General features: G+C 38.9%; 1 protein-coding gene across 1 annotated transcript in view; it reads left to right on the forward strand.

Annotated features, from left to right (window-relative positions):
- The window catches only part of LOC140229113 (uncharacterized), a 131,139-nt gene that overhangs the window by 76,302 nt on the left and 38,317 nt on the right, over positions 1–16,520 (forward strand). Inside the window, exons 4-9 of the mRNA XM_072309378.1 lie at positions 5,056–5,127; positions 5,846–5,971; positions 6,526–6,706; positions 10,639–10,790; positions 14,183–14,350; positions 15,562–15,756. Coding sequence (XP_072165479.1) covers positions 5,056–5,127; positions 5,846–5,971; positions 6,526–6,706; positions 10,639–10,790; positions 14,183–14,350; positions 15,562–15,756 — 894 coding nt within the window. The remainder of the gene's footprint in view (positions 1–5,055; positions 5,128–5,845; positions 5,972–6,525; positions 6,707–10,638; positions 10,791–14,182; positions 14,351–15,561; positions 15,757–16,520) is intronic.

Here is a 16,520-nt window from a genome sequence, read left to right on the forward strand (position 1 = left end):
CAGTGATTGCGAGGACAGAGTTTAACAAGGGTGACAACAAAACAAAACAAAACAACAAATGAATCTCCTTCCAGGACACCACACCTGTTTCTTGACACTCAGTAAACCCACATGTTGTCTTGGCAACTCGCAACATATACATTTTCAATTTTTCTTGTCCGTGATTTTGTCTCTCTCTCTCCTGTGTGTGTGTGTGTGGGGTTTTTTTTTTTTCTCCCCCCCCCCCCCCCCTTACTGCTGATCCATTTATTTTACTTGGGGGCGTATACCAGCTAGCTGGCTGTTTTCTCCTGTTTGAAGCTCTGACGACCTGATGCCAATGATCCCACATACCAAACTGTGAGAAGGCGACAGTGCCTAAAATCATCTCCCGATGACCTTTTCGTCCCCACCTTTCATAAATTAACACCACAGGTGACAAACAGATCATAAAACCTTGCATTAGCACGCAATATTTTGCCCTCACTTACAGTAATAGTGCAAATCGACCGACAATCCATTGACCACTAGTTGTTCCTTCCACCCCAAACTTGGGTCTGTATACAAAGACTAATTGCAGGGCATGTTGCATGCAGAATCCACTTGTGTCAGAGCAAACAGGAACTTTTTGAGGCTCCTTCTAGACTTCATAGGTTTCACTCCTGAAGCAACAGACATTTCTTGATGCTGGCCTTGGCTGGCGCAAAGTTTGTCTTCAGTTGAAGATGACTATTTGTTAAGTATGTTGCAAATGACTAGATTAAGTGAGAAATCCCAGTTTGATGTCGACAACTAATTTACTTGGGCTGGTGAGGGTCGATTTGTAGGCAAAAACCAATCCCTTTTGGAGTCCACATAATGCCCTCTTCTCAGTTGCAAAAGTGTCACATTTGTGTCGGATTAGATGGACGAAACAGAACCTTTTGGGTAAAAACAACATGTCAAGCCTGTCTCAACAAAAGGCAGCCCAGTTGTACTGGATTTGTGCCAAATGTAATCCTTGTTTTGAACACTCCGACTTATGACCTAATAGGAGAGGCTAATGTTAAAGGGGTAAATGATCACCGAGCACTCCTCCAATTATTCCAACTTTTTTCTTCAATGGGGGAGGAGGGTGGGGGTCTGCATTCTCAGACATTTGCACTGTCCAATTTCAGGGCATCACAGGAGTGCATGTGATCTTTCTGACTCTAAAATTCTTCCAGGACTCTCTCGGAGTAAAAGAGGGAAATATTGATTGAATATACCCTTTTGTCCTTGAGTACACCTTTCAGTTCTGAAACAATTTCTATGGGGCCTACTTATTTTTCATTGCCAGGGACTTGTTTCATTCAGTACTTGCAGTCATGGTAACTTAGTATGATTTCAGTTACCCTGGTAACATCTGAAATACTTGCAGCTGATAAGGTTGCTGTCAGCTGCAATCCTTCAGAGAAGCGCTCTGAGAGCGCAGACCTCCTCCAGGCAGCACCTTATTTCTACCACTGATCTTGTTATTCAAATGAGATCAGTGATTTCCTCTCATACGTATGCATGCTGAAAATCGCCCACAGTTGCGCGACACCCCACTGGAGCATAGCACTCACGTTATTCCGCATTTTATTGCGTGTGCAGCTTGAAATCCCAAGTTCATTAATCCTACCTGCCAAAATATTGAGAATTCTTCTTAAAATCTATTAAAAATCCAAGATCTCTACCAAAATTGAATGATATGCTCCTTGTGTCATTCTCCAACTTTTCCTGCAAGTTTCATCAAAATCTGTTCACAGTGATTCTGAGGGGTTATGTCCATCTCCCTGTGATTTTGCAATTAATAGTTATTCAGAGGCTGTATGGACTTGTAACTTTCTGACTCTGCCCAGCATTGACTGCGTGTGCAAGTAACATCAGCTGTTTATCCCTTTCAAAACCACAAACTCGTAATACCACAAACATTGCATACAGAGATTTTGCTGATGGTATTGACAGGTTGGGCTCCATGCATGTGACTTGGCAATTGTATTTTGCAGGCTGAACGAGCTAGACATACGTGTATGCCAGTCAGAAAAGCTGTTCCATCCATCTGCCCTTACCCCCTTGACCTTTCCACCACTGTCATTGGTTTGTTGATATCTCTCTTATCAGCTGACCTGACAGAGGTCAACAAACTCTTGACAGGGTGTCTGACAACCCCTAATTCCACCAGTTCTTATCTCTATGCCTGCAAAGGTCATCTCAGGTCATCTGGGGGATATCTTGCTTGTCCACACAAAGCTCTGGAATGCATTTCACCTGTGAGATACACTTTTTTGTTTTGCTCAGCAGATCAGTGGAACTCAGAAATAGACTATTCCTCTTCAGTAAATTCACATGAGAGTCTGATACTAAGGCTATTTCATGAAGATACATCATTGTGAAGATTGGACATAATATGGGATGGGGCTTATTGTGGTATCACAGGAGATAGTCTTTTCTTAAGATTGAAATTTCAAATGAAGCTTAGATTTACCTACAAGAGGAAGTATGATTTGAATGACAGATTCATATCTGCAGACTGTTTCCATTAAAGAAACATTCCTAGTTCTTTGATTGGAAAAAAAGGAGCTTCGTTCAACCATGTGTTCCTATTGTCGACACCTGCTAACACTGATGTGTGGGAGATGGGTGAAAATTCTTATTTCTTCTTTGTTTTCTCCTAGTGCTTCCTATGTAATGAATTTTAGGGTTGGCAGGTATGGCAGTGTGATTAAAGTAGCAGGTCAGCAAGCATCTGCATCTATGAAAACATTTTGTGGGATCCAAAGGGCTTTACAGAAGAGCATCTTGGTCATGTGACTCAGATGCTTCAGCAGTATTTTTTAGCTTTTCCTTTGTATGCAAAGTCACAAAAAAAAATGTTCAAAATCACTTGAATTTGCAGACAAGTAACTGACTGACTTCCTCTCTAGCAAGGAAGCTATGTCAAAGTGTGACATCACTAATATTTATATTAAGACAAGATGAAAATCACAAAGGATACATGATGTATATAATATGCCTAGGAGAGTACAACGGATGTTGGGTTATATACAGGATGTGGAGTTTTATACAAACAGTGTTTTATTTTTAATACATGACTGCTGTGATTGTCCTTGGGTTCTTTTATGGCATACTTCCAAGCCAAGTTACAATGCCAACATTCCAAGTTTCTGAACTTTTTGGTCTCATGTTACTTCCCTTTTCACTGACCCACCTCTTTCATTCAAACCTTTCTAATCTGGGTTAAAATTTCGAACTTTTGAGGCGATGGGGAAAACCAACCTCAGAATCTTCTGCCAGTCAAAAAAAAAAAAGGTAACAGACAGATTTACAAATAGCTTGACACTCCCAGTTGAAACAATAGAGTTCTTGAACTTGATTCATTGAATTCTGCTTCCTTTGTCTGTGGTTTAGACTTGACCAATCAGATTTGAGATCTGAATGTTAGGGCCCCATTTTATCAAAAGATAAAATCAATTTTAAATTTCCTTACTACACAGGCTGCCACAGACTTACAGTTGAAATCAACATTATAATCAATTTTAACTGTTCATAAAATAGGGCCCTCATCTCAAATCTATGACTTTTCGACTGTATCGGTGCTGTGTCGCATTGATAGAGAAAGTAGGCTGGTTTGCACCCATGTCTTTTCCCAATTATCACTTTTTTTCAGAACGTCATTCAATCTTCTGGCATGCTACTATTGTTCCAATCTGTTTTGTCTTTGTGGTATCCATCCCCAGACAGTTACGGGATAATGATGCTCAAATGGTATCTCATTTTACATGCCTTTGCCCACACAGTGTTAAAGGAGCATTATTCCAACACATAATACATATTCTCATTATTATCAAAATGCCTATAAATACACATCGGTGATGCATGCCTGCAGTGACGTCAAGTCGAGCCTTTACAACATGTGTACATGTGCCAACTCACTGCATATTTCATATCTCAACTTGACACAAACCACCACCACAAAAATAAAACAAAACCCACCCCTCTCTATGTTTTAGGAAAAACAAAAGTCCCATGCCAAATTTGCCCAATTATGTAGGAATGCATAGTCCCCTAACCTCAAAGGGACAAAGTATGAGTCATATGACCCTCCAGTGTGACCAATAGATGGCCCTCAAGTGGCCTCTTGTGTGTAATGATGGAAGACTTGAGCAGGGGAGTTGATGTACATTTATGATGGTGCAAAATTTCTAGCTGTCTGCAATGGTTTTCTGCGTCAGACAGAAAGAACTGAAATATAAAGGGGAAAAGCAAATGAAATATGTCCACTATCTATAAACAAGGCGGGGCTCATTGCCTCATCCCCAGAGACTTGGGTTTCGGTATCTGTGGTTATAGACAAACCCCGACCTGTCTGTGATGATCATGATGTTGATGTGGGCGTTGTAGAGCAGGAAGATATGACTTGTGATAGGACAAGCTCTTGTGGGGTGTGGAAAGATGATACAATGTTAACCCTGCACTCAACAATGTTTTCCAGGTTGGCCTGTTTGACACAGAGCATGCAGTGTGCATCTTTGAGTACCCTGGTATCTATTGTACAATGAAAGAAATTTTGTAGATTCACAAAATACAAAGCATCTGTCACCACTTAACAATTGATGTCTGTCTCGTTTGCTTGAAAAAGTTTGCAATACCCTGTTCTTATGTAAATTCAAGCCCACATCAAAATAGCATCACCGTTCCAATTTACGAGGTTGAGTATGAAGGAAAGAGCGTCATGCGATAGCTGCCATAGTTACAGGTTCAAAACAAGTAGGTCACTGACAGCTGCATCATGTATGTCTGTGAGCTGTAAGGAGCCATTGGTTTACAGCAAAGTATTTTTGCTGTTTTGATGTTTTGTTTGTTTGTTTTTTTCAAAATTCCTGTGAGTCATTTTCATGTAACCTCAAAATATCATTAGTTTCTCATAGATTATGTACATCATCAGAGATGGTGCAAAATGTATGACTTTTGTAACTGATAATTTAAAGAATGATAGAAATCTGTCTTCATTTGCAGGCAAAATATCACGGTATAATTATCATAGGGTGCTTTCCTGTCCTTTTTTGCCTACAGAAATCGGTGTGCTTCAGGAAAGATGAAAAGATCTGGAATATGAAACAACACATCATACAGTGCCCTGATGTGGTAAGAATCAGTAATTGATAATAAAGGTGACACAAACATTAAAGGTTTACTTAAGAATGTTCAAAGAAGCAGTTTTGTAACTGGATTACTTTCCTGTGTTTTGTATACCTTGGTACTTCGGTATAACTTTGGCATTTTTGCCCAAAAAAAAAGTTTCTGTTGATTAATTGTAAATTTTCACTCCTTTTATACCTTTACACTTTCACATCCACACAATTGCAATAAACAATGCCGTTTTCTGTATGTTGCCTCATTATTCACTGGTGCTTCATTTTTTTTTTAAATCAGGAAATAAATAAACAATGAATAATTAATCATTATTCAACGCAAGGCACCAAGCTCTATCACATCCAAAAAAAAATAAGTTTCTTGAAATACGTAGATATTGCAATTTTTCAGTTGATAGCATTTTCATGCTCAGTTGAATTATTCCAATTTGGTAGAGGAAATCTCTCCCAGTTCAGTGTAAATTTAGCAGTTTGACAAGAATTATGACAGAAATACGAGTTTGAAGTGAGTCACAAAATGTTTCCTTCACTACTCATTCAACCACATTATTTAATAACAGGTTGATCTGCCTCAACCATTACTGTGGTTATCAGCCACAAATGACTTAATGACACATTGCATATAAATGGTGTTGACTGGTACTGGTACAAAAGTGATACTAAATAAATATTCTCTCTGTCTCATTTCTTTTTCACCCCTTGATCAACAGGAGCTCAGTGACAACAGGAACTATGGTTTCTACCTGCTACCCCAGAACAACAAGGCTGGAAAATTCCTGGATGAGGAGAGACTACTAAGTGACTATCCATTAGATCCAAAAAGAGCATATCTAGAGGTATGGATTTACACAGCAAGAGAGGGAAAGATATGTGCTTTAATTTGTTTATATGTGTAATTCACAGAACCTTAGCCTTGTTTTTTGTGGTTTACACCTTTTTCTTTTTTTTTCAGATTGACTGAGAAATATTGCAATTGTAGACTTGTAGGCTTATAAAGGTTCAAGAGCTGTTAGTAATTGTGGAAATTGAAAATTCAAGGAACTATGATGGGACTAGTCAATGGTGATCAATGGCAAATAGTTTTAACAATTTCAAGGGCCTGATTTAAATATTTGAGTACTCGACTTAAAAGAATTTTGTCCAGAGCCACGACAGCAAAGTTTCTGAAAGCTGTTTGTTGATATTAAGTCCATTGTCTGAAACGAGCACAAAATAGGCGTACTTTGCACTTGTGCGTACTAGCCCGAGTTCATTATTAGGCATCTGTACATGGATTCAATGTGTAGTACGCATTAATGCAGTCAAAATTTACATAATCCATGACCTAGATTTAGACCACCTTTGTGAATTTTGGGCTGAACATTTTCCTCTTTCTTTTCTCCGTATCAAGTTCCGCTACAAGAAGAGAGTTTACCGGCAGCTGAACATTGACGTGCATCAGCTGAAGAAGTACCACACCAAGTCCAACCTTAAGCAGTTCATGGACCACGTGAGGAACAGGCACGTTGAGAAGATCAACAAGATGGCGGACAAGGGCCTGGACCCGAACTTCCACGAAGAGACGACGGGAGGTGAGCTTTGGGAGATGGGAAGTCGGTTCGAGCCGACTTGTTCCATGCGGTTCATTTCAAATCTGATGCCAATCAGGTTCAAAGTGACTGCAAAATTAGTTTGCTGTTTGTTCCATCCATTTGTATTTCTGGAGTTTACCTCTCTAAAGTCTTTCCTTTACTTGTAAAAACTCTCCCCTACCCTTCTTTCTATGATGCATTCATATACTAAGTACTTCCCAAACCCTCTGAAACCATCTCCAACTATACTTGCTTTTATGTTCTCCAGTTTAACTTCCCCGCTCAAAGCATGATTGCTGTGTCTCTATTCCATTATCTTTGCTGTTTATCTTACATTACATCAGCTCTTTCAATGCTTATTAATATATGTCTCTCCCCTGAAGATTGCTGGAGGCAGTATAATGAGCATCTATTTTTTTTTTTTTTTTTTTTTAGTAATCATTCTCTATGCCCATGAGTATTAGCCATCGTACGATAATGAAAAGTGCCAAGTTCACCTGTAACCATATCTTGTGCATTCTGAAGAGTCCTTATCTCTGATTCAGAGACTGTCTTTCCCCTGTATATTCTCTCGTTTGTCTATGCCATGGAGGTTTAAGACTAATACATCAGATCCTACTCCCTTCCCTCTGGTCTCCTTACCCCTCAAATTCCTCATACCCCTCTTTCACTCTTTCTAGAGTTCTGAATGTCTGTCAACTTTGCAATCAAGGAGAGAGAAGGTCATGTTACACACATTGGACCAGACTTTGAAACAAAACTCTCCTGATAACATCTTTAAAGCTAAATTCTTGTAAATGAAAGTGTACCTCAAAGGGAAAAAAAATGTCTGGCCCAAAGCCACTTTATAGCAAGAGCAAAAAGCAAATGTAAGAAAAAGTAAAGGGGAAAATGGATTTTTATTTATTACAGTTTTACCACTTGAGTTTTGGTGTAGGCATTTAAGATGACATACAGCTGATGCTGGAAAAGTTGTCATGAGCTAAAACCAACATGTCACTGTTAAGATGATCTTCACCTGTCTAATATTTTCTCTGAGTCTGTTCTTTTTCCCAGTATTTTTTCTTTGTTTTAGGGGGGGGGGGGGAGGGTTGTAAATTTTTGTGACAAATTTTTCAATCATAAATTGTCAAGGAAATTGAATCTTAATGGTCAAAGCAAATGTCTTTGTACAAATCAAAGGAGAATCACAAATTTGTCATTTTTGCATGAAAGAAGTTGACATAATATATGAATCTGTCTACACAAAGTCATGGTCACACTGCTGAAAACATTTCATGATAGTGCATGGTATCATTCATAAACTTGTATTACTTATCTGTTTCATTCTTTCTTTTTTATCATAAGTTAAATCAGAAATGGAGTGGCATTTCACCTACAAATAATGCAAAGCTGAAATGTATATTTCAGACTGGATTGGCCAGCTGGGCTTCTGTACCACTTTAAGTCAAATAATGTTGTCAGCTTACTGTTCATGAAATGTTCACTACTCCCAGAAGCATGACTCTTTGCAATACTGCAAACTCACGAAAAGTTTGAATCTGATATGGTCAAATGATACCTGGCACTCCTCAGAGAAGGTCCCCGTTTAGAACCGTGGCGATGGAGCTGCCGTACCGTCATCTCTCGCTCGTGCCCTATGACGCAGCCGACATGCCTGCCAGTCATGGTGGCTTTTCTTTTGGGGCTTTGATCCTGTGGTGCGATCTCATGACTCGCGTTGGGGCTATTTCATTTTTTTTTCTTTTTTTTTTGCTCGCTCCCCCTCTCTCAATTCTCCTGCTTCATTCCAAAGAATGAGGGAAATGAGGTGGGGGTGGGGAAGGGAAGCAGGGCTGCAGGGGATATGAACATTAGTTGAGACAAACTTTACCTCAATTTGCGTCCTCATTATCATGAAGCAAAATTACTGAAAGAATTTTTAAAGATTGAAGAGTGATAGGTTCTCTTTGATAATTCACTTTGTAACGTCATACTTTGGACCACTCCCAGGAACTTGGGCATGTCGTGATCACATGCAGGAAAAAAAAATGCCTGAGAAAGTTTTGCAAAAAGGAAGAGAGGAGGAAGAAATGTTGTTACCATGGCAATGAAACAAATCATGGCAGACTATACCTCTATTTGCTTCTGAGGCAACCTGTGCGCTCAAAAGCATTTCTTGAAGAACTTAATTTTTGCAGATGACCTTCATGTCAGTAGTTTACATGCCTAAATTGCATATTTTGTATCATGAAGAAACAGCCTCAGAATATTAATGGATCAGTGGCTGCAGACTGTACAGTACATCTATTTTTAAGCGTATCAGGGCAGTTACCTCCGGAGGACAATTCCCCCCCCCCCCCCCCCCCCCGGCTAAATACTGGTTAGTTATAAGGTTAGAGTAAAGTTAAGGGTTAGAATTGGGGTTAGGGTTAGGATTAGGTTCAGGATTAGGATTAGGGTTATGGTTAGGGTCAGGGGAAGGATATGGGGTAATTGCCCTAGACCCATTTTCAAAGAATATTTAATAATTTGAGAAGTGTCATATTGATGCCTCAGGAAGCAATATTGCACAGAATGCATATTAGCCCTAGTGCTTCTAGCATCCAGTTCATTTCATACACTGATGATTCCTTTTCAGTTCCCGCATGGATATAGTGTATTATTAGGCGTGCTGTATAAAAACAAAAACAAAACCAGCAGGTTTCTAAGAAAAATAAAATGTGTCTATATAGATACTAAAAGGAAGTTACAGGCACTAAATTCTGTCCTGGGGCTTTCCTTATGAATGGCACAGATAAGTGCCATGTTTGTGACTTTCACAGGAACTGACTTTGCGTAAGCAAATGGATGCGGAGATATCAAATAATCGTGACTCTTCACCATTTCCTGTTATCTTTTTGGGTCAGGAAGCTTCCTGAATTGCCGGTGATTGACATTTCGCTTTCAGACATCTTCCTTGACTTGCTGTGCAATATTTTAATGATCCAGAGCTATATTTGGTTATGTTTCACTCTTGTTGTACCTCAAGGGTTTTGTCAATCTGTGTCAGGAATTAAAATGTTTTACCCAATGGCAGAGCTGCCAAGTCTTCCTGATTCTGCAGGAGTCTCCCTGAAAATGTCAAAATCTGTTCATGTCTAAATAAGAGAATATTAAAATCTCCCCGATTTGGAAATTCTTTTTGCCCATTGAAATGCATGTAACACACAGATATCTCTCTGATTGCTGTGTGGAATCTCCCTGATTTGGATGTGGGAATGTTGGCAGACCTGCAATGGTTTACCCAGATGTCACAGTGTGAAAAAAAAAATGCAGTTTTTTGCCTTGATAGGTACTGAAGAAATGATATGAATACTGTTTGATACTCTGTTCACTTTTGCTGTTGGCTCTTCTGAAAGTTAGTTTGGTCTTATTAAATAAAAGAAAGATATTATTAATGCAGATTATTGTCAGTTGTCACCCTTCGTATTTTTGAAGATTGCAACTGCTGATGTACAATTTTCAAAGTCATGTCAGAAAAAAAAATGGTGTAAGTGAGACAAAAACATGTAATCTGCCCTAAAAACAGCTTTTACCAGATTTTTATGTGAAAAAAATCAGAAATTATTGTAATTATTAATTATCATGAGTGATATTGCAGGTCTTGGCAATAACGGTGGCCCGGGGTCACTAAAAATTTATCAGTTGAACCACCAAATTTCCAAAAAGGCTATCTTTTGGTGGCCTGACAGGGCCCTTAAGATTCTAAATGGGTTGTTACGCTTCCTTTTATTTTGGGCAACTACATTTCTATTTTTCAGGCCACTAGAAAAAAAAAAGTAGTGTTGAGCCCTGGATGTTGTATGATTCAACTCCCTGCTTGTTGCATTTGTGTCCTGTTGTGGACATTCTTAGAATTCTTTGAATGCTCGAGGGTATGTTTTGCATTTTCCCTGCGGTATCCTTTTCAGAGACCCCGCTGACAGTCGCCGTCACCATGGATCGATCAGAAGATGTTATCAAGACGTTGGTCAATGGTGGCGCCCACCTGGACTTCAGAAATCGACATGGTTTCACGCCGGTCCACCGTACCGTCCAGAAGGGGAACATCCAAGCACTAGATGTAAGTCTATGCATGAAGATAGCCCCTGTCTCATTCAACACAGTTTAGATGAAGTTGGCAACTTTTCTCAGTAAAAATCTGACTACCCTTAAATGAGGCTACCCTTGTAGAACAAATGGTGTCATGGGTAGTAGCTTTCAATCAAGAATTGAAGTCCAGCACAAGTATGTGCAAAAATGAAGATGCTGTCTTTATTACAACTGCTGATTTGGGGAAAATTTATGGATAGTGTTAAACGTTTGCAGTTGCACCATATCATATCAAATCAACTTTGCCTGTTTCAGGTTACTTGCTGTATATGGGTTTTGAAGTCTACTAAAATGGAAAAGTAGTTTATATCACTAAATTTCATCACTAAAAAGGATTTGACCATGACCATGTAGATCTGTGTAGGTGCTGGTCTCCAAAACACCAGAAACAATTTCAGATCTGATCTTTAGCTACCAGACTTTCAGACATATTTATTTTTCAACTCAGAACAAAGTCTTCACTCATCACTCACGCACACGCACACGCTGGAATCAGAGAAACCAAATCTCACATAATTGATTGATGTTCAACAGGAAAGCGGTTTGTTTACCACAGAATGTACAAGCTTCTAAGCTTCTGGTGATTGTTTATAAATACAGCTGAGATGGGTACTTAAATGTGACAAGAAAAGAAATCTGGCTTGTTCATTTGTCTGTGCAGGGTCTTTATTGACTCCTTTGGTTTTTCTTAAGTGCGCTTTGTCAGAATAGGAAGAAAAAAGAAAAGAAGAAAGAAACAAGACCAAATAGGTGACAGTTTCTGCACATGACGTGACAATAGAATGTGTAAACTTCACATCTGTCTTGAAGATATTCACCACATGTGAGCAGTTTGTGAGAAAGAAAAAAAAGAGCACTTTTGTTTTGGAAATGCAGAACTGAGTTAGTGACATTTGCCCTTCTTTCAAAACATCTTATACACAGTTTGGAGTTCAGATTTACAGCCAACATTTTTCTTTTATTGATCGTTTCCGTGTTTTTATATCCTATTAAAGTAGACCTCCAGTAACATGGTAAGATGTAGGCATACAGTTTGAATGCGACTACAGCTTTATCCGCTTTCATGTAAATCTACAACTATGTCAATGATTCAACGTGACCTCACTGACTTAAAGGAGACCTCCGGATAATTTTCAGATTTTTATATTTGAACAACTATAAATTAGTTATACAGAGGACAGAGTTTCAGAATTTGTGATGATTGGGATGAAAAATGAGAATATTTTCAAAATTTAGAACAAATTGCAATGAACAAGGATGATGACATGGCAGAGTCACCATAAGAATGCATGAGTTGGGGCTCAAGGAAGCAGAACAAAAGAAGAAGGCATGCATAGATTATACACAGGTGAACTCGCAAGCAAGCGGTATTGTAATGGAATTACACTGCTACATTTCTGAAATATGTGAACCTCCTATGTCATCATCCTTGTTCAGTGTAATTTGTTTAAGGTTTTTCAAAGTATTGTTTCTCTGCTCAAGAACCACAGTAAATTCCACAAATCTACACATGGAGTTGTCGATTTATGTACTACATGATGTGAAATTATGAAAATCGTCTGGAATGCCCCTTTAATAGCCAGCAAAGGGAGAGTTTCTGAGTCGCCCATTTTTGTGATAACCTTGAGGATCGGGTTTATCACTGATTCATGTTAAAAGCTTATTACACCGTAACCCTGAAAGCATCAGCCTTCGTGATTAGTGTGAAGTACAATACATCCAAGAGCTCATGGAAGAATAATTAGGATGTGAGAGAGAGAAACATAAAATTTTGGTATCGAGACAGAAAGTAATAGAGAGAGAAACATATAATTGTGGTATAGAGACAGAGAAGGTGAGAGATAGATATAGATAGATCAGAATGGTAGAGATAGAGAGAGATGGAGATAGAAAGAGAAATAGACGGAAAAGGATATTTTGAAGGGACCAAGCGAGGACCAAGTTTTCAGTTCTGGCTGTCATTTGCAGGTGTGCTAATAGATATTGCTCATTCCAGTACACTTAAAACAGAAATTTGTGTACAAGCACATAGATATCAATGTGTTACCAAGTACATACAGTTGTAGAAGGATACTCCCTAATAATAAGTGCATATTGAGTATGTTATAGTACTTCAAAATAATAAGTGCATATTGAGATACTTAACTAGTGCCAAATGTGCTATATAAAACTAGATATTATTAGTGCTATTCCCCTAGTGAAAAAAAAAGAACAAAGAAACAAAATATACAGAGCAACAGAGCTGAGGAGAACCACTGAGCAAATGTGCCCCCCCCCCCCCGAAAAAAAAAAAAAAAAAAAAAAAAAAAAGCTATGAGACAATGCCTTCAGTCAGTGGTAGAGGACTACATGTTATGTCGGTGGTGGCAACTAATATTCTATTTATGTTATCCTCTCTTTGCGCTATTACTTTCATGCTCGCGTCCATTGTACTATTTTGAACATGCCAGATGTGCCATTGAAAGTAACAAAGGGGATGGGTTGTATTGTGTGCTCTTGATGAGCTATGGAGAGTGCATCATACCTTTCAAATGCAATAGCCACAGAAGAACTCATTTGTAGATCGTATAAAGTCTGTGATCTATATTTTGAATCTGCCACAGATTCACCAAGTTCTTTACACTAGACAGTTTTTGTGTTCATGACATACATCGTATGCAACATGTGTAGATATCATGTTCATTTTTTTTTTTATTTCAGTGGACTGAAAAGACAAATTTGAGCTCTAAAGAGGCTTGATGATTAGAAACACATCATTTGCTGCCCTATGCCATAGGTTTCATGAATGTTGCTGTACATTTTGAATCCTTTTTATTGGTGGTGTCAAATGAGGTCGCTTTTTAATGTGCTTTGTGAAAATCAAAATGTGATTTTGTTTGTGATAATCTGGACGCAGTTTATCCTAAAATGTCATCGATTACCATCCAAATGCAAAATGTGACTCGCGACTGTACGACTGACAGACTTCGGATCTGAAATAAACAAGCGTGGTTATTCTGAGGCTATTGTGATTTATTTCAGATCCAAAGTCTTGTCGGTCGTACAGTCGTGAGTTGTATAGTGTGCGACGGGTTTGAAGACTTATGCTTTACACGAGGATGAGACAGTGGGAAGGGTGCTTATTCAATATGCAGTCAGACTCTGATAGTCTTCTTCATAATTTTCCCTCCTATAATCTTTCTCTTTTTCGTTCTCCTAAAACAAAAACTCACAGACATGTGTGTGTGTGTGTGTGTGTGTAAGTGAGAATACGTTGATAGGAAACTGGCACTGTGTAATGCAATGACTTGGTGGTATAGCGCCCTCTCTTGACCCCTTCACCATCTCATGCACCATCATTTCTCTTCCGTTAATCACGAATAGATTCTCCTGGACCTGGGGGCGTCGCCAAACTCCAAGGACGATCGCGGACACTCACCCCTCTACTACAGCATCATCCAGGACTCGGAGCCGCACATCACAGAGCTGCTGCTGAAGGACTGTGCCGAGGTCACGCAGGTCGACAGCCAGGGCTGGAGCATTATCCACTATGTGAGTAGCTTGGGGAGTAGCTTGGAAGTAGCTCGGCATGTTTGGATGGATAGGGGTGTTAGGTTTTTTTTCCATGAAGTTTGTGAAATCTTCTGAGATAACTCTTTTCCAAAATTCTTCTTTTTTTAATTCTAAATATCACTTTCGAGTCCAAAACTGGAACAATAAGTATCGTTAGCCACTTCACAGTTATAATGTGAGCATGTGCAGGTAACAGTCACTGCACACCTCTTGAAAATGACTTGAAACTGGGGTTTTTGAAAAAGTGTAAAAGTCTTCATTAAAAATATGTTATAGATGTTCATGTATTAACTAGCTGCATGTGGATATATTAAGGTGAATGTGTGTTCTTTTCAACCAAATTGATAAAAGCTATTCATGCAGCACTTTCACATGTGAAATATCCCCACTTTCTGCTTGGTTGTTTGGTAGTTTCTGTTAGTGGTCTTTGAGACAGTCATTCAGAATAATTCTTTACAGATTCCTTTACTAAATACTTGCTGTGACAGTAACCATGAGCTTTACAATCCAGTGGTCAGCAGAAGTCGTAATCCAGTAATCCCCACCAAAGAATAATTGTAATCCATGAGATTAATAAGGAATTACGATCGCTAATTGTCCCAGGGACTAAGTGAGGGGTACACCTGTTGCCTCAGTCATTCACTTTGCTCCAGTTTTGGCAGGGAGCAGCTTCCCCCCTGTATTCACAGTTGGGGACTGTATTCCATCCGTGGTGTATCTCTCTTTGATTGCCCGCCCTCTGTTGTTTGAAAGTGGCCATGGATTGGAGGTCATTGACTCCTGCTCTTTCTTGGATACAGGTTCCAAGTGTTCTTGGCTCACATTTCATTTGCGATAATAGAGCTGGTCTAGACTTGTACCAGGCAGCTGCTACTATGTGATAATAGTTGATCGGTGTCCTAACCCTGTAGGGTTCACAATTAAGAAGGGTTGCATTGCTCTGGTCACAAGATGTAAGGTGTAATGGTATTGTTTGTTTTTGGAATATTCTGATTGATTGGCTGCTTATCTTTTGTTGACCCCAAATATTTATCCTTCTTTCAGAAGTTTGCAAAGGAATCAGGGTTTTTTTTTTTTCTGTCTTCTACCATGCAAATACAAATATGAGAATGATAAATTATAAAGGGATATCGCCCCCTTTGTGCACCGGAGGGTTGTATCAGTGTGTGTATTTCTTTCTTTATTTTCAGGCATGTCGATATGGGCGGTGCCGTGCCCTGAAGCTCCTCCTCCTCTATGGCTCCAACATCTCATTGGTCAATGAGGCAGGAAACACGCCCCTCCACGTCAGTGCCCTGTACAATCAGGAAGCCTGTGCCCTGATGCTGCTGGACAGAGGGGCCGACAGGGGTGCCAAAAATAAGGCCAATCAGACGCCATTCCAGGTATCCCAATCCTCTAAACCCCTTCCACCTAATTTTTTGTGTTGGTGTTGGTAAACAATCAATGTCATAAAGCAGGTAGTATAATTTGGAGAGGTTTCTGTAATGATCTTAGAGATACAAACTCTCATAACACTTCTTGCAAGTCGTGAAAATATCTTTTAGCAAATTACGTTTGAGTGATTCCACATTAAAATGCTTCAAAATGGAAACTTCATGAATCTGTATTATGATTATTTTGTCAAAGGACTAGTCTCGATGAACCTGCTTGCTAGTACTGATTCTTTGCTAGTACTGATTCTTTGTATTTTTGACTATTTTGTGTTATATTATGTTTGTTAACAACATTGTTTGGTATTTTGGTAATTTCATTACATTTTGTTTCAATGTACATTCTTCATTTCAAACAATTGCAATTCAAATTCTTCATAACTCTCCCTAATATAAATCAAAAGCATTACATGTGAAGAAATCTTCAGAGACATTGTAGATTAAGCCATTTTCCCTCTAATATATTCAAGGATATCCTGTAACGTATCATTTAACCTTTCTGTTTTCTGTATACAAAAAGCTCAATGCCCTTAAATCATGTGACTACATAGTCATGTAACTGAGACCACCACCAGCCTGTCTGAATAGTCCAGTAACTGACTGACATCATACATGCTGTGCTGACACACCAATAGTCTTTAATACTCTTTTCCATGTTCACATCATTCCCATTTTGAGTGAACTGATAAAAACAAACAAACAAACAAACAAACAAA

Source organism: Diadema setosum, chromosome 5 (genome assembly GCF_964275005.1).
Source record: "Diadema setosum chromosome 5, eeDiaSeto1, whole genome shotgun sequence".
In the NCBI taxonomy this organism is placed as follows: Eukaryota; Metazoa; Echinodermata; class Echinoidea; order Diadematoida; family Diadematidae; genus Diadema; species Diadema setosum.